Source organism: Ylistrum balloti, unplaced genomic scaffold (genome assembly GCF_031769215.1).
Source record: "Ylistrum balloti isolate Yb309-2 unplaced genomic scaffold, AGI_CSIRO_Ybal_v1 Utg369668, whole genome shotgun sequence".
Classification (NCBI taxonomy): domain Eukaryota; kingdom Metazoa; phylum Mollusca; class Bivalvia; order Pectinida; family Pectinidae; genus Ylistrum; species Ylistrum balloti.
Genome location: NW_026781915.1, coordinates 1,291,924 through 1,312,299, shown reverse-complemented (window position 1 = coordinate 1,312,299; position 20,376 = coordinate 1,291,924). Strand labels below are relative to the sequence as shown.

The window sequence follows — 20,376 nt, the reverse complement described above, 5'->3', positions numbered from 1 at the left end:
ACGACACAAGACAAAGTTACTGGCTCGGTTTAGACCAACGATATGCATACATCTCACGTTGTCTGGCCTTATGTATACTTGGTCGACACTCGTGCATTGCTTGTATAGACTACAGAACCACTGACGAGTTCATCTTCGCACTACCAACATGTGGGTCGGTCTCTGCCCCGGCTACCACTCTGATAACTTGTTCCATGCACGTGCCCGTGTGGAATTTATTCTAATAACAAATACAACACGCGTGCTGCAATTTGAAATATCAAATATTCATGATTGTTTTTGTTGAACATACGGAATTGTTGCCTGATATTTCCGCTGACTTATATGTTATTTACATAATTACCGTTAAATTATGACATCAAATTATGTATTCAACGTTATCAACTCTAATCTCCACATTTATGGCTATGCAATATCAAGGTCGATAAGGTTTTTTTTTATATTTTATTTTTTTTTAAATTTGAAGAGTCTTGTATGAAATGATAATTATTATTGCAATTTCACCGGTGATAAGTTTATACATCACTGTAATTTAAAATGCCGCCATGTTTACGAAATGCTTATATTTTTTTCTTTAAAACGAGGTATTGTTGGGGTCCTGTGGGCATGATGCAAATAAACGGGAAACGCAAACCTGTGTGCTAGGAAACGATTTTTGTTACATTATTTATTTATTCACCAAAAAATATATTTAATATAAAAAAAGACACACATTTGGTGTCGATTTACTATTTCACATGAGCGCTGCCATATCCTTACGTTGTTAAATATGTTTGTGCGTATGACCTTGACCGCGATCCAGGAGGCAGACGACATTTTACGTGATTTCGGAACTAGAACGTTCGGTTTGTCGTATAAAAAAGAAATTTGTTTGAAGTGAAAAATCATAATTTTTTGTGTGAAAATAAATATATCTTTCGTGAATAAATTAAAGTGATAGAGACAAAAAAAAAACAGCAGTTAAATATCGATATTAAATTTGTGCTGGGAGAGGTTATCATTTTCAGCATCATCGTTTTAGAAGCTTTGCAATACCGACTCTTTCAAACGCTCAGTTAACCAATATGGCGATTGAAAAATACAGACAACTTGAATTTGATTTTAATTGGCGTATATTTCGGCAAGTAAAACTTGTACAATGTCCCCATATGGTCAGGTCACCTAATTTGATGGACTCAGTTATTGTTTAGTCGCTACGGTCGTTAACATATGTTATGATATAAACATTTATTTTTTACTTTCATTTTATTTCTAGATTTTCAAGCTGTACTGTTTGGTACAGAGGGAGAAGGTGACTCGCACAGATGTGTTAAATGGGGCTATATTAGATAGCCGTGTGTCATCCACTTAAATCTACTTACTATTTTAATGACCAAATATATTTCTCACGTGTAAGATCCAGTTGAAGTGTTGGGGAATCATTAAGTTAATACTGAGGACTTGAGGAAGTTAGCGTTATTAATCTTTAACAAGATGTAAGCGAACACTAGTGTTAATACCTCAAGTGTCTAGCTATCGTTCTAATTTAATATGAAGTGTCTGTGTATTATCTCTTAATTTATAATTAAATTATCTCTAAACATGTTTATCATTTCACTTTATGGTCCTAATAGATAAACATTTGTTTCATTTAGACTTTACCTGGATCAGACATTGCATATGTTGATAGTTTCGGGTTTAAATGCTCTTTATGAAAAATAAAAGGAAACCAAATTACAGAAAATTTGATTTTAACATTCACCAACGGAAGTGTATTAAGAATGGAATAGCAATTTACATCTAAACATCAACATAACATATTTAATAAAAAGTTTATCAGGACGAAAATAGGCATCTTATTTAAAAAAGAAATTCTCCGTTTTCGCATTAGGCATGCACAGCATCTATAAGCTTATATGAGAAACTCCAACAGATTTTTGTTTGTTTGTCTGAACAATTTTGATTCTGTGTGTGTTAGTTGAAATGGAATCTGATGTTACCTGTGTTTTGCACCTGTCGATTGTTTGATTGTGCTACATTTCCTGTATTGATCGTTATACACGGGTTATCTTTCAGATAGGTACAGATGTTTGTAGTATCAGGAGGACACGTGACAATATCCCCGTACATTTTCTAGGTAAACCCGAAATGAAAAGATTCCATAATACTGTTGTTAAAGTATTATTTTTATCTTCTGTGTGTGTTTTTCGGTTTTGTTTGTTTGTTTGTTTTTGTTATGTTTACTTCATTTTTATATATATATATCTTCCTTTAATAATTTCTGAATCTCCATTTTAATAAATACGATGGCCTTTATTTTCACAATGTCGAACATAATTATTTTTGAGAGGAATAAAGGCGTATGAAACGATACAAATGAGCTAAAAAAATCATAGATATTTATATACTATGTATATGGTGGGTATATCCTCTTTTCAATTCAGAATAATAAACTTACTCTTTGTGGAATTTCTCAAATAGTTCCGTTTTGCATTATTCAGAGTTCTGGAAGATTTAGTTTGTACGGCGGGAGGTGTCGTAGGGCTGCGGTATAATTTGCTGATAGGTTGTTTTTTGTTGGGTTTCTCAGTCAGTTCCGGTTGGTTTTGGTGGTACAATTATCTTGTTTATTTAGGGTTCCTTGTACTTACGGTGGCTCCGGTTTTCGTCGCCAGTAAAGTGCACTCTGTGAGGATGTACGGTCCTTACATACTCTATCTCAGCAGTGACTATAACATGTATTAACCGGTACATGGTTGGCGTCATTACAGTAACCAGTACCTAGTTAACATTATCACCGTAACCGTTATTTGGTTAGTGTTATAACAATAGCCGATGCCTGGTTAGCGTTATAACAATAGCCGACACCTAGTTAGCGTTATTACAATAGTCCGATACCTAGTTAGCGTTATTAAAATAGCCGATACCTAGTTAGCATTATTACAATAACCGGTACCTAGTTAGAGTTATAACAATAGCCGATACCTAGTTAGCGTTATTAAAATAGCCGATACCTAGTAAGCGTTATAACAACAGCCGATACCTATTAGGATCATAACAGTAACCGATACCTAGTGAGAGTTATTACAATAGTCGGTACCTAGTTAGCGTTATAACAATAGCCGATACCTAGTTAGAGTTAATACAATAGTCCAATACCTAGTAAGCGTTATAACAACAGCCGATACATATTAGGATCATAATAGTAACCGATACCTAGCCAGCATTACACAGTAACAAGCATATAGTTTGCGTTATTACAAAAGCAGATTCCTATTTAGCGTTATAAATAGTTTGCGTTATTAGAGTAGACGAAACCTAACCGTTGAACCAGGTAAATCAGGCTTAATTTTACTTGAGAGGGTGTGTGTTGTAGACAACAGAACGCTAAAATCGTGCAACAATTTAGGTGTTATTGTTCTGTACTAATTCTACTTTTCATCGTTCCCCTTGTCCAGAATCTTATATATCATATCAGCCCCCGATACGCTTCCGTGACTTTTGCTTTCTCTTACCCATTATTACACTATAATTTTGTTTCGTCGACGTTTTTATTATCCAGGTACATACAATTTGTATGGTCATCAACAAATTAATTAACCCACCACAAATGAAGTACTTTTGAAGTTGGATGATTATGTCCGAGGTGCTGACCTCAATCTGACAATTATGCACGATTTATTTATATCCATATGTTCGTGTTCTGTCTCTGAAAGGAAGGTAAATAACCAAAACGTGACTGATACTATTTGTTTCTTTCTTTCCAATAATAACGACACTGGTCATAATATATCGAGGGGAGGGCACATCAAATAGTTCATGTTTTCCCCGACAGGTGTCGCTCGCAATATTTTGTCACAAGCGCCACCTGTCGTGTTTACTATGAATAATGTCTCCTGACTATTGCTGAAAGTCTATCTGAAAGGAGAAACAAAAATATAACGATAGTTGTATCATTCTGTGATTTACTGATCTCCTTTGTAACATATTTTTCGTCAAGCGAGCTTAATTAAAGTAGAGAGTATTTCATTTAATCAGATTTTGTATGAATATATCGCCCGTTTTCGCTCGAATTTTAATTAATCGAAATGTAGTGCCACTCTTAGTACTAGCAAGATGAAAATATAGATAAGTTGATTATATCGATGTGATTTAAACTCAATCTATTATTAGAATTATATATAATTTACTTTGTTCCTTTCTCAACATTTGACAATAAGTATATATTTGCAGAAGATGACGTTGTTTCATGTTATTAATTGGGAGTAAAAGCGTGAGATGGAGAGAAGCAGAGAACTAAAGACAGGAAGTGTGAATGGAGGGAGAGACAGAGAACTAAAGACAGGAAGTGTGAATGGAGGGAGAGGCAGAGAACTAAAGACAGGAAGTGTGAGTGGAGGGAGAGACAGAGAACTAGATAGGAAGTGTGAGTGGAGGGAGAGGCAGAGAACTAGATAGGAAGTGTGAGTGGAGGGAGAGACAGATAACTAGATAGGAAGTGTGAGTGGAGGGAGAGGCAGAGAACTAGATAGGAAGTGTGAGTGGAGGGAGAGACAGAGAACTAAATAGGAAGTGTGAGTGGAGGGAGAGGCAGAGAACTAGACAGGAAGTGTGAGTGGAGGGAGAGGCAGAGAACTAGACAGGAAGTGTGAGTGAAGGGAGAGGCAGAGAACTAGACAGGAAGTGTGAGTGGAGGGAGAGGCAGAGAACTAGACAGGAAGTGTGAGTGGAGGGTGACTTACCGTAGAGAGTTTAGTTTTTCTTTTTTCTGTTTTCTGTACATGAGTTTATTAAGAAGAGTTGAAATAAGATACTGTTTCTTTTATCAGACTGTAAATAATAAACATTTCAATATTTTTCACTCAAAGACACTATCCTTTATTACGACAAAAGTGTAAAAACAGAAAAATGCTACTTAAACAATAAAAAATCATAATTTGCGAAATTGACATAAATTTTAAGTTAACTTTGTGGTGATAATCTTAATAAATAAAACGAAATCCTTTGAGCCAGGTAAACTGTTTTTTCCTGATTACGGGAGTAGATTTGGGACCGGTCCATGTATTAGTAGCTCCGTAGATTTCGATGTCGTCTATCTGTGCCAGAATAAGAAATTATTAATGCCTAGAAAAATACCATATAAGATTCAAAGCACTGTCTGCAGTATTTACATTCATTAAGGAACCGGTTCTGATTACGGATGTTTTGTATCAGATTCCGAAGAATCCGGTTTATTGAGGTTTTGTTACTTACATGAACATCCGAAGAATAGTTATGAAGTCGAAATCATGTATGTGTGTTCTGTTTACCTTACGCTTTGTCCGAATTTGTGCCTCTGACTCCGCATTAACGAATTTCCGTATTAAAGAGCCCATATTACAAAGCTATTTTACCAAACAGGTTTTCAGATCACCTGCAAAAGTATCATACGTAAGCGAGGAAATAGCTTCAATTAAGGCAAAGCTACACTATCGAAGAATTTGTCCCGACAACAAATTGACAACATCGTCGTCATGCTTTTTTTTCGGAGGGGAGGGGAAGTCTCAAAGATCAATATTCTAGTTTTCCAGAACCGTTTAATAATTAACAATTCTGGCAGGGTGTGGGTGAGTTGAATCCCTACGAGACATTGAACTGGACATCGCCCAAATCAAGAAATATTCAATGGATATTGGACACGCTATAAATACTATGACCAACGAACATGATTCTTCATCTTTTTCAACATATCTGGTGATGAATGGGAGATCTATCAGCAAGAAATACAACAATAAAATGATTTCATAGTTGTCGAGTCCTCTTCAACACGTAGTTCCAAAAATAATTTAGCAATTCTAACGCACGTCAACATGACTTTCTCTGTCCGAGAATTACCCAGTTATTGCACGGCCATCTTCTTTTTACAATTTGACGAAAAAATCAAATAAAATAATTCCCCAGTCAGTGAATTAGAATTACTATAATGACACAAGTGGTAGGCAGTTGACAGAAAAGTAGCTTACTGACCTTGGCAAGTGATATAGAAAGTTTTTGGGATAAAAATAACAGCAATTCTGTAAACTCATACAATACCAAGAAGGAAATATAAAAGGTAAATAAATAGAATTTTAAAAATGCGATATTCTGCGAACTAAGCTTGGCTGGCTTTGGTATACACTTGTCGAATTGTTGCTATATCATCTTGTAATAAAGAATGCGTCATCCTTCATTTCCAGGCTATGTAATTTGCTCTATCTTTACTAAGTATGTTGAGATTTCTGATGTAAAAAGGTGTCCGATATATCGAGGTTTTCATAAGAATGTGAAATTTTATCAGCTCGTCAGATGAAATGACTTAAAGGGAGAACGATTTTCCAGCCAGGGAGATAATTTCAAAGTATCAGTTTAACATGTTTCGATCAAATCAAATGTGTTAAACGTGAGGATTGTCTAGTTTTCTGATTGATAGCGCTAGTCACCTCAAGGAACACCACGTGCGTTCAGTAATCGTTGGATGTCCAGCGCTTGTTAGTCCAAGAGCAGATAACTCGTCTAAACAGGTTTTATTTCACCGAGAAATCAAGCGACGAAGTCATATACATAATATGAAAATTCACATCAGGTAAGAAAGTCAAGAAACGAGTTTACTGTTGATTGTCCGGCTCAACATGTCTAACACTGCTGTAGAGACGGACAGACCAAGAAACTCGTGTGTCAACATTCCGCACGGATAAAAAACGTGTAAAACGGCCGTTAAAATATTATGTGGAATATATTAATTTTTGATACATGTTTTCCTAAGTGCGGAGTCTTTCCAAAACTTATACCTCATTTCTGAGTTGAAGGAACTTTAACATTTCGATTAAACTTCGACATAAGGTAATGCACTATCATGCTGCGTTTGAATAGACACGGCTAAATTTTGAAGCCCGTAATTGCCGGAATACTTTCACCTTAATCGTTTTCTCGATTACTTTTCGGTTATTGCCATAGATATGTTACATACAAGCATATAGATAATGTGCGTGCGAGCAGACACACGTTAGACGATATTTAGTTATTAGACAACGCGCGCTTACATGGCAACCCTTCAGTGGTAATTGCCTATGTCGAAAGCCTTTACTTTGCAATAGTTTTAGTCTCAATGAGATTAGGGGAAAACGTCCAGACAATCCTATATTCAAGTTACTAGATGTTAATGATGAAGGCTAGAAAGTGTCTTAAAATTTATCAAACTTTGAATTTATCTCAATGTATTTTTACCCGTTCACCTATTTCATTTTTGCACCCTATCCTTACGTGCTTAAAAAGTTCCTGTGGGTTCGTTTTTGTACAGTTAAAATGTTGCCGCTAAAGCTCTCATACCTCACTGAACAGCAGTCTACTAATAACTGTTGTACAGGTGTGATCTGTACCTGTACTGTAGTCTATATATCTTACTGTTGTACAGGTGTTATCTGTTGTACAGGTGTGATCTGTACCTGTACTGTAGTCTATATATCTTACTGTTGTACAGGTGTGATCTGTACCTGTACTATAGTGTATATATCTTACTGTTGTACAGGTGTGATCTGTACCTGTACTGTAGTCTATATATCTTACTGTTGTACAGGTGTGATCTGTACAGGTGTACTGTAGTACTATATATATATCTTACTGTTGTACAGGTGTGATCTGTACCTGTACTGTAGTCTATATATCTTACTGTTGTACAGGTGTGATCTGTACCTGTACTGTAGTCTATATATCTTACTGTTGTACAGGTGTGATCTGTACCTGTACTGTAGTCTATATATCTTACTGTTGTACAGGTGTGATCTGTACCTGTACTGTAGTCTATATATCTTACTGTTGTACAGGTGTGATCTGTTGTACAGGTGTGATATGTACCTGTACTGTAGTCTATATATCTTACTGTTGTACAGGTGTGATCTGTTGTACAGGTGTGATATGTACCTGTACTGTAGTCTATATATCTTACTGTTGTACAGGTGTGATCTGTACCTGTACTGTAGTCTATATATCTTACTGTTGTACAGGTGTGATCTGTACCTGTACTGTAGTCTATATATCTTACTGTTGTACAGGTGTGATCTGTACCTGTACTGTAGTCTATATATCTTACTGTTGTACAGGTGTGATCTGTACCTGTACTGTAGTCTATATATCTTACTGTTGTACAGGTGTGATCTGTACCTGTACTGTAGTCTATATATCTTACTGTTGTACAGGTGTGATCTGTACCTGTACTATAGTGTATATATCTTACTGTTGTACAGGTGTGATCTGTACCTGTACTGTAGTCTATATATCTTACTGTTGTACAGGTGTGATCTGTACCTGTACTATAGTGTATATATCTTACTGTTGTACAGGTGTGATATGTACCTGTACTGTAGTCTATATATCTTACTGTTGTACAGGTGTGATCTGTTGTACAGGTGTGATCTGTTGTACAGGTGTGATATGTACCTGTACTGTAGTCTATATATCTTACTGTTGTACAGGTGTGATCTGTTGTACAGGTGTGATCTGTACCTGTACTGTAGTCTATATATCTTACTGTTGTACAGGTGTGATCTGTTGTACAGGTGTGATCTGTACCTGTACTGTAGTCTATATATCTTACTGTTGTACAGGTGTGATCTGTTGTACAGGTGTGATCTGTACCTGTATTGTAGTCTATATATCTTACTGTTGTACAGGTGTGATCTGTTGTACAGGTGTGATTTGTACCTGTACTGTAGTCTATATATCTTACTGTTGTACAGGTGTGATCTGTTGTACAGGTGTGATCTGTACCTGTACTGTAGTCTATATATCTTACTGTTGTACAGGTGTGATCTGTTGTACAGGTGTGATCTGTACCTGTACTGTAGTCTATATATCTTACTGTTGTACAGGTGTGATCTGTTGTACAGGTGTGATCTGTACCTGTACTGTAGTCTATATATCTTACTGTTGTACAGGCGTGATCTGTTGTACAGGTGTGATCTGTTGTACAGGTGTGATCTGTACCTGTACTGTAGTCTATATATCTTACTGTTGTACAGGCGTGATCTGTTGTACAGGTGTGATATATACCTGTACTGTAGTCAATATATCTTACTGTTGTACAGGCGTGATCTGTTGTACAGGTGTGATATGTACCTGTACTGTAGTCTATATATCTTACTGTTGTACAGGTGTGATCTGTTGTACAGGTGTGATCTGTACCTGTACTGTAGTCTATATATCTTACTGTTGTACAGGCGTGATCTGTTGTACAGGTGTGATATGTACCTGTACTGTAGTCTATATATTTTACTGTTGTACAGGTGTGATCTGTTGTACAGGTGTGATCTGTACCTGTACTGTAGTCTATATATCTTACTGTTGTACAGGTGTGATCTGTTGTACAGGTGTGATATGTACCTGTACTGTAGTCTATATATCTTACTGTTGTACAGGTGTGATCTGTTGTACAGGTGTGATATGTACCTGTACTGTAGTCTATATATCTTACTGTTGTACAGGCGTGATCTGTTGTACAGGTGTGATCTGTTGTACAGGTGTGATCTGTTGTACAGGTGTGATCTGTTGTACAGGTGTGATATGTACCTGTACTGTAGTCTATATATCTTACTGTTGTACAGGTGTGATCTGTTGTACAGGTGTGATCTGTACCTGTACTGTAGTCTATATATCTTACTGTTGTACAGGTGTGATCTGTTGTACAGGTGTGATATGTACCTGTACTGTAGTCTATATATCTTACTGTTGTACAGGCGTGATCTGTTGTACAGGTGTGATATGTACCTGTACTGGTGTGATATCTTACTGTTGTACAGGTGTGATCTGTTGTACAGGTGTGATCTGTACCTGTACTGTATATATATCTTACTGTTGTACAGGTGTGATCTGTTGTACAGGTGTGATATGTACCTGTACTGTAGTCTATATATCTTACTGTTGTACAGGTGTGATCTGTTGTACAGGTGTGATATGTACCTGTACTGTAGTCTATATATCTTACTGTTGTACAGGCGTGATCTGTTGTACAGGTGTGATATTTACCTGTACTGTAGTCTATATATCTTACTGTTGTACATGTGTGATCTGTTGTACAGGTGTGATCTGTACCTATATATCTTACTGTTGTACAGGTGTGATCTGTTGTACAGGTGTGATCTGTACCTGTTCTATAGTCTATATATCTTACTGTTGTACAGGTGTTATCTGTTGTACAGGTGTGATTTGTACCTGTTCTGTTGTCTATACTGTTCCTGTTCTGTGGCTTATACTTCTAACTTCGTACAGGTGTGATTTCGTGCACATCGGTTCAGCAGCGGACATTAACGCTGTTTTATCGTACTTGAGAATTTTATTACACGTTTCAAGGGAGATATTACCAGTGTATTTGTTTCCAATTTCATTTATCGTCAAATACACCAATGTATCTTACCCCATGGCTGCGGTTTTTACGACCCAGTTTTCGCAATTCTTAGATAACTTACCTAATATACATGAAAGAAAAACTTTCTGACAAATTAAAAGGCAGTGTCTTTGTATTTTTATTGCTGAACTTAAAACCCAATGGTTGTAACGGCAGCAGATTTTATCTTTCTGTTCAAAGAACGTTTCAGTCTATATGTGAGAACTATTGAAAAAATGGCGAATTGGTATTATACTTTTTAAGAACCCCCTCCCCCTCCACACACACAGAGACAAACATCCTTGCATCCTATCTCATACAATTCACACTCTTCTGTTATTTCCTGAAATGATAACGGTATAGAAATATTACTCGTAATACTTCCTGAAAAAATCTTCCGTGATTGGTATCAGCGACCTAAATGCATTATTCGTATATAGATGTCCTGACGTCATGCATCATTCAGAAATGTACATGTATGTTTTTATTAGCTCCCCTTCCCCTCGCCCACCCTACCCCCCCCCCCTTCCTCTCCTGTAAATCAAGACATGCTATCTGCTTTACAGTTGAGTAAATACATTAACAGATTTATCGGCAGTATCGCATTCAGTTCCACCGTATATATATTTTTTGTCCAGTAAAAGAGGCAAAATGCAATAAAAAAGTATGAATCTGTAATATCAAAATAATAAATATTTTTTCAAGAAAATTAAAGCAGATGTTCAATTTGATGAAATTCAATGCCTAGATATGAAAGCTTAAATCACCACCTAATTAGCATAGCTCCTCCCCAGGGAGTCTGGTGATGAGGCGCATTTAGCACAACGCGCCTGAACTCGAGTAATTTACTCGGCAGGTATAGTTCCTTGTAGAACCGTGTGGCAACGTGACTTCCCATGTATAAAAATGGATATCTCAGATCCATCTCGAGGGGAGGAAGAACCCAAGGACACCTGAAATCTAATTATAATTCGTCCAAGTGCTTTAGAGGAGGTGTTTTAACAGCAAATCATTCATTGGAATCATATTGTGTCTTACTGTTATGTCATTCCCACATCCCCCTCTTTTTTGTATGAATTTGAATTCCATGACCCTACTTTACTACTACCAAATCGATGGTCAAACATTGGTTATTAGTATTTATTAAAACAAAATTTAATTCAAAGTTGATTGCAACAGACAACATAAGACGGGCGTATATAAGAGGCGTGTACAGTTGTACATTACACAATATGTAGTATCCAAAATTTAAATTCTATATTACTATATTTGTTATATAAATTCGAGCTGCTCGTCCTTATTATTTAACAAGGAGGATTGGTAAGATTGTGTAAGCTCCAGATGTCCCACATATCTTCACTTTCATCATATTCGTCTATTTTCGGCCATACCGTCCGATTAGATTAGTATCGGTGGTAGAATGGCGTAGATTTACGAAACAAAACATTTCTAGTGGGGAAATATAAACATTGATGCACTTAAAACCGATGATTTGGAGTTAAGATCATAGATATCTCATGATCGCGCATAAAACAGGGCCTCCTCCGAAAGCAGTATATTATATGTAGTTTTTATCGCGGATTCTTGTCAATGTCTTTAAAAAGGTAACTATGAGGGAGTTTAAAGCAATAGTGATTGGGGCAATCGTGATACGGTATTCGCACGCCATTTCACGAGAGTTGTTGATTTACTACAGAGATAAAGCGTCGATATAGCCACCTGCACACTCCCCCTATCTTCAATCAGCTCCCTGTGGAATGGTACTGATTCAACAGAAATCTTTGATAAGAACTGCTAAACGATGTCCTTACTTTTCCCTTTTTTATAGATACTAATCGAAAAAAAATCTAATAATTTTCCTATATACTTGTATGAAATATAAGGAAGGATTTCGAGAAAATACATTCTAATTTGCATGTATTTCCAATTCGTAGCTCACCTGCAAACTGTTTTCCAGCTCATTGCCTAGGAGATGTGCAGGTAGGTGCTCTTTGTTGTAAGAGTTGCCCTGGTCTCGTCGTATCCACTTGAGGATCAAAAATGAAGGAGTACCACCTATCACACTTGGTGCAATGAAGTTGTCACAAACACCAAGTATATATTCAGTTATTGAGATGAGAAAAATCTTATCTTATTTAGTATACGGAGTTACACATCGAAATTTTATTGGAATAAGGATAAGGAATGAAAGATGAATGGATGAATGCATAAAGGAAGGAAGGAAGGAAGGAATGAAGGAAGGAAGGAAGAAAGGAAGGAGGAAGGAAGGAAGGACGATCAGTTACGTATTTGTCCAGCCCATATGGGATCGAAGCATCGCCGTGATTGTAAATACATGCTAGGGCATATGACAAGAAAGATAACTCGTGTAGGTTTAGCTGCGAAACATGAAATAAAACAAAACAATTAAATGCGTTTCATTTTAGATATAGTTTATACAGTTTTTTTTTTAAATTACAATTTATATCGTTATATCATTTCAATAAAATATTGATATATCGAATTATTGGTTGAAAATCATTGATATATGTGTTAGAAGTGATAAAATGATCTAAAATATGTATCAATTTATTCCAAGTCAGGTTTCGTCTTCAAACAGTAATAATTTCCAACTTATCTACATAATGAAGGGGAAAATTCATCAAAAAGCTAATTAATATGACCAATTACTGGAAATGCCTTGCTTCTATAGAAAATTTACATAGCTGAGAATAAGATCCAATGTCCACTGTGGTCCATTTTAAGTCTTGTTAACACTGATGATAAATTACGTTATGCAGAAATAGCAGTACACGGGCCAGAAACTATGATAACGTAGCGATTTTTTATGCCAAATATTTCACTCGTACGATGACAGAGACGGTGGAAGGGAGCAGCTATTTATTTAGAATAAACAATTGTTTATGTAGAGGTAAGAAGTTTACCTGACGCTAACCAATGCTTGAACGTCCTTATCACTTATGCTGCATGTGATCAAAGTGCAGAACTACCATGTGTACAAAAATGTCCAACAATATATTTGAGATCTCGGTATATATAATATTTTGATACCAAGAAACCCGTTACTACTATCAGCATTCCGTCATAAAATTTTCACATAATTGTTACTCTAGTCTAGAATGGGTTATATCCAGTTTGCTTTTATCACATACATATTAGACTGATGTATTAGTCTAGTATGGGTAATATTCAGTATTCTACTCTCCGACACTCATAATAGACTGATACGTTTGTCTAATATGGGCAATATTCAATATTCTACTCTCCGACACTCGTAATAGACTGATACGTTTGTCTAGTATGGGTAATATTCAGTCTTCTACTCTCCGACACTCGTAATAGACTGATACGTTTGTCTAATATGGGTAATATTCAATATTCTACTCTCCGACACTCGTAATAGACTGATGTATTAGTCTAGTATGGGTAATATTCAATATTCTACTCTCCGACACTCGTAATAGACTGATACGTTTGTCTAATATGGGTAATATTCAATATTCTACTCTCCGACACTCATAATAGACTGATACGTTTGTCTAATATGGGCAATATTCAATATTCTACTCTCCGACACTCGTAATAGACTGATACGTTTGTCTAGTATGGGTAATATTCAGTCTTCTACTCTCCGACACTCGTAATAGACTGATACGTTTGTCTAATATGGGTAATATTCAATATTCTACTCTCCGACACTCGTAATAGACTGATGTATTAGTCTAGTATGGGTAATATTCAATATTCTACTCTCCGACACTCGTAATAGACTGATGTATTAGTCTAGTATGGGTAATATTCAGTCTTCTACTCTCCGACACTCGTAATAGACTGATACGTTTGTCTAATATGGGTAATATTCAATATTCTACTCTCCGACACTCGTAATAGACTGATGTATTAGTCTAGTATGGGTAATATTCAATATTCTACTCTCCGACACTCGTAATAGACTGATGTATTAGTCTAGTATGGGTAATATTCAGTCTTCTACTCTCCGACACTCGTAATAGACTGATACGTTTGTCTAATATGGGTAATATTCAATATTCTACTCTCCGACACTCGTAATAGACTGATGTATTAGTCTAGTATGGGTAATATTCAATATTCTACTCTCCGACACTCGTAATAGCCTGATGTATTAGTCTAGTATGGGTAATATTCAGTATTCTACTCTCCGACACTCATAATAGACTGATACGTTTGTCTAATATGGGTAATATTCAATATTCTACTCTCCGACACTCGTAATAGACTGATACGTTTGTCTTTATGGGTAATATTCAGTCTTCTACTCTCCGACACTCGTAATAGACTGATACGTTTGTCTAATATGGGTAATATTCAATATTCTACTCTCCGACACTCGTAATAGACTGATGCATTAGTCTAGTATGGGTAATATTCAGTCTTCTACTCTCCGACACTCGTAATAACTGATACGTTTGTCTAATATGGGTAATATTCAATATTCTACTCTCCGACACTCATAATAGACTGATACGTTTGTCTAATATGGGTAATATTCAGTCTTCTACTCTCCGACACTCGTAATAGACTGATACGTTTGTCTAATATGGGTAATATTCAATATTCTACTCTCCGACACTCGTAATAGACTGATGTATTAGTCTAGTATGGGTAATATTCAAATCTGCTCTCCGACACTCGTAATAGCCTGATGTATTAGTCTAGTATGGGTAATATTCAGTCTTCTACTCTCCGACACTCGTAATAGACTGATACGTTTGTCTAGTATGGGTAATATTCAGTATTCTATTCTCCGACACTCGTAATAGACTGATACGTTTGTCTAGTATGGGTAATATTCAATATTCTACTCTCCGACACTCGTAATAGACTGATACGTTTGTCTAGTATGGGTAATATTCAGTATTCTATTCTCCGACACTCGTAATAGACTGATACGTTTGTCTAGTATGGGTAATATTCAGTATTCTACTCTCCGACACTCGTAATAGACTGATACGTTTGTCTAGTATGGGTAATATTCAGTATTCTACTCTCCGACACTCGTAATAGACTGATACGTTTGTCTAGTATGGGTAATATTCAGTCTTCTATTCTCCGACACTCGTAATAGACTGATACGTTTGTCTAGTATGGGTAATATTCAGTATTCTATTCTCACACACATAATAGACTGATGCGTTAGTCTGGTATGAGTAACATTCGGTACTTTTTTTCTCACAGGTAATAGATCGATGCGTTAGTCAGGTATTAGAGTAGTATCCAGTTTTCTATTTTCACCAAATAATAGACTGATGTATTAGGGTAGTATGGGTAATATCGTAAAATTAAATAATTACGTTTGTCTAGTTTAATTCATATTCAGTTTTCTTTTCTCATTCACGTAATAGGCTGACGTGTTTGTCTATTATAGATAATATAAGATTGTTGTGTTAGTCTAACATAGATGATATTATACTGATGTGTTAGTCTAACATAGATGATATTATACTGATGTGTTAGTCTAACATAGATGATATTATACTGATGTGTTAGTCTAACATAGATGATATTATACTGATGTGTTAGTCTAACATAGATGATATTATACTGATGTGTTAGTCTAACATAGATGATATTAGACTGGTGTGTTAGTCTTACATAGATAATATTATATTGATGTAGTCTATGTGTATTAGTCTTTTAGTCTAACATAGATAATATTAGACTGATGTCTTAGTCCAGTATAGATAATGAAACAATTTGATTTCCTGGTTAATATTTCATTTGGTGCCACAACAAATGGATATCAAATAAATACAGGTAATAGTTGAAAGGAATATTTTTTTGCAGGTGGAGAATTTAGTCGTCCAGTCTGTTAATTTTTCAGGTCTTCTCGCATCTTTATAATGTTTTGACATGATCATACATTTAAAACTGAGAGCATCAACACTACGGTGTCACGTGTCAGAAATGTATACAGTTAGTGATATAATTCTCTATTACAAGTTTACATTAATTAGTAAATCTTTTTTTTTTAATTTGTTGCGTTAAGAAATAAGTTATGATAAAAAGTATATTTTTGAAAATTGAGAACTACAATAATAAAAACTAATAACAAGAAAAATTAATAGATAATTAATTTGTTAATTAAGAATGAAATGTCCAGTAAAACGTTGACCATGTAACTGACAATTCAAGTTGACAACAAAAACTACTATCATGTCGGAGTATTGCAGTTGTATGCTGGGCAACTCCCCTTCCTCTTCCCTCAATAACTTTCTGTTTATTTTGTTTCACATATACAGGTTTCCATGGCTATACAAATCATGTGTTTCTTACTGGAGACGGATTATATGTAGGCTTACAATACTTATTTCCAAATTTAATTCGATTTCTGTTTTTGCTTAATATGTATTAAATGTATTGTATATACGAATGAAATAAAGTTTTAAATACTAACTGTAAAATTTTGACCTCTTCTAGACATAAAATGATTTTTGTATAAAATGATCGATTTTTTTTCTTATTTAAATTGGTGCATTAAAATGAAATCATAATTATAATTTAAATGATATCAGTCAGTATTATCACTTGTTAGTTATATCAATGAACTCTTTGTTACCGGGAAGTTTAACGGTTATAGCCGCGCGTGCTACTTAATTGGCATACCGCATGTCCCGCTTTCACTATCTTTTTACAAATCTGGCAAATTCTATGAATGAATGGATTCTATCGTAAGTGGGCGTGGTTAACCATCAATCATTATTCAATCAGGTCTATATTCAGAAGCAATGTACTACCCTACTTTTGGTTTCGATTTAAAAATTGAAGATAAGGCATATTTAGAAATTACTTCCACTAATACAAAACGATGAACTTGTTAAACACGTATTCATCTTTTATTTTCTCACCATGTTTGTCAAATTCTCTAAATTTGCAAATACTATACATCGTTTGTTTTACGTTTACCAAACAGGTATGGTCATATCTGAATATGGTAATTTCAATAATAAAATAATGTATCCATGGAAAGAACATTTTCTCTTGATTATAAGCATTCGCATAATTTATCCTGACAAAATTGTTTCCCAGTTCGCTGTATTTAGTGGGATTTTATTAGGTTTTGTTAAAAGTTTAGATGGTTCTCCCGTAGGACACTCACGTATGGCTGTCAATCATTATAGCTGTAAATAAAATACACGCGATGTGATTGGTCAAACCCGGAGGAGTGATACCCAATGCCTCCATATTTGGAAAGCGACAACAACAATAGTCTCTTCTCAAAACATACTACGCCATAGACTCTAATAGAGGAGAACCCGGGGTCAGTAACTTTGGCGGGTTTCCCAGTGTAACGCCAGAGGAAAACTGTGATCAAAAGTGATCCACCATCCATGTAATAAGTTCGAGTACGAGAATATGGATTATTTTATCTATGGATGAAAACAAATATACTTCGGACATGAAAGTTATCAGAAGATGACCATGGTGAGTGTAGCCGAGCGGAGTAAAAGTGCTGAACAAACCATTTCTGAAGTCAGAAATTGTCAGCTTTGATCGGGTCAGATAGTGATACCGATGTTTTGTTGTTCCCTTCCAAACGTAAAGCATGCATATATATTATTAGAAATTGGCAGGGAAGTACTTGGCGTAGTTCTTCGTCAAGGATTATTTTCCAAAATGGCTGCCAAAAACTCCACTGTTCGTGTCTGTGCGTGCTTATAGTGGTACTATTTCGATTTTCTGGGTTACTGGATGATACGTGCGTTCGATATGTTAATAAAAATGACATATATATATTTGCCGTTTCCACAAATATGACTTTGTTCATAGATTTGCGTGCACAGGTGAAATAATGGCAGGTTTAAAAGGCAGATGATGTGTATTGAAGCTGAAATGTTAGCCGGGGTCGCTTATACACACGGTAAAAAGCTAGCATAGTTTAGTTAAAAACTTCGATAAAAGAAGCAAAAACTTCACCAAAAGTTAATCTAAAGTTTTAAATGTGTTAATATAAGTCTAATAACGACATTTTTGTGTTCATCCAACCTTGTATTTTTCGAAACGCAGTAATAATTTGATCTGTCAAAATGGAGGCCCCTTAGCACAAGCAAAATGAAAAAGTCCCAAGTTGTGGTTTATATCTGTAGACTGTGTAGGCAAATTCTGTACCCTCTTCTGACATCTGATTTTACTATGACTTATATCTCAGCACGGACAAGCTCGTGGTTAATTGGTTGAATGGCACTAAAATTACATTGAATAGAACCAAACACATAGAGAATGGTTGTAATATGTGTTAACAATCTTCATTTATACACATGGGTCAGTGTTATTTGATAGTGGACCAGTGGAAAAAAAATCTGCTATCATTAGCAAATCATTTGTGCATAAAACCGGAACTTAACTGTGAATCAATGAGCACAGAAACGTTGTGGAGATATGTTCAGTGAACGATTCTTTGAATTTAATGTGCAGAGTTGTATGTGGAATGTTGCACAGTTCTATATTTTTAAGTGAACCTGTACATGAACACCTGTTTGGAAAACATATTTCATTGATGGATATTTAAACTTGAACTGATGTGATGTTGTGGAGTCAACATACAGCTATGGTATACAAATTCTTTTTATACTTTGTATATCAATTGTGTATCAGGGAATAGTTAATGGTTCTTTATGCTTTATTTTATAAATTCACGCGGAAACTTCAGGGTAGGTACTCCTGTATTTGATAGGTTAATTACTAGGAGTACCTAAGTAAGATTATGAAATGTATGGTGTAGTAGCTTTCTTTCAAATCAATATTAAGATAAAGTTTGGTGTCATGTTTTCTAGTAACACTGAAACCTGTTGCATTACAGCATGCAGGTGTGTTATAAGTATGCCCAATATTATCGTCATAGTAAAACAATATATTGGTGTTAACTTATATGTTGAATTCAAGTACTTTTTTATAATGCAGTTTACCTCCCCAGTGTAAAAAAGAGCATTGGAAGTTTAAGCAAATACCTAAAAAGAGGTTGAGTGATTGACTTCCATTTTACTAAATCTGTAGGGTGTCGCAGGATATGATTGCTGTTCATCATCATGGTGTTGTCTATGTGTGATTAATTTGTTTTATGGATTCTCATTGCAGAGTATTTCAATCATCAAAGGAAATAGTTTAAAGCTTCAAATTGTTTGCAAGTGTTTAAATTAATAGGTTGATTTTGATTATCAAAAGTTTTCATTTTGAATGTTTCCTACCAAGACAAATAACTGAAAGAGGGAGTATTAAGATACTATATTTTAAAGCATTACAACAGTTCAGAATTTTACGATAATATGAAACCTGTTAACATTACCTATCCTCAATAGCGGTGACAAAGAGCAATAGGTCAGACATTATAGATGTTATATTCTTAATTTCATTAATTCATGCACAATATATACCTGGAAATTGTTTTATTTTGTCTGTCATGATGTAAGTCTGCTTGTCAATACCCCTTAAGTTTAAAGTTGTCAAATGATGAGTATGTATACCACTCCAGTGGCTGTGTCATGATTCATTTGTAGCCTTTGAAAATCGGGTATCATCTGTAAACTTAGAGTCAGTGTATTTATCCATAAGTAGTTGTTATAAGTAGAAATAAGGAGGGATTCAGTGTTGAGATAACACAGCAGTGTCTTATAATTATATATAGGTGTGTTTTGTCTTATTATAGAAATATTGTAGTGATATTAGAGAGAGTAGGTGATGTAGCTGGTGATGTCATTTAAAGGGGTAGTAAAGTAGTATGTGTGGAATGTAGCATCAGTTACAGGTGTAACAGTAGTATGTCCTTAGATGAGAATAATCCTGTTACATGTGTATCATAGAAATCTGGGAAGTTTTGTCCCTCTCATTATAACTTGTCATACATTGACGAGCACCACCCATATAATTCTCCTGTTTAAAAAGTTGTTTGTGAATGTGCTGTTTCATTTGTTCCATTATTTAATATTTCAGTTTCCCTATCACATTAACTTTATAGGCCTTCCAAATGC

At 35.3% G+C, this 20,376-nt stretch overlaps 1 protein-coding gene across 6 annotated transcripts in view; it reads left to right on the top strand.

Moving 5' to 3' along the window:
• The window catches only part of LOC132560801 (nuclear factor 1 X-type-like), a 122,352-nt gene that overhangs the window by 16,811 nt on the left and 85,165 nt on the right, over positions 1–20,376 (top strand). For 2 of the 6 annotated variants that reach the window (XM_060225523.1, XM_060225493.1), the window contains exon 1: positions 17,657–17,836. The exons of the other annotated variants lie outside the window; for them this stretch is intronic. In XM_060225523.1, coding sequence (XP_060081506.1) covers positions 17,828–17,836 — 9 coding nt within the window. In that variant the 5' untranslated portion in view covers positions 17,657–17,827. Of the gene's footprint in view, positions 1–17,656; positions 17,837–20,376 lie in introns of those variants that run through there. 6 annotated transcript variants of the gene reach the window in all.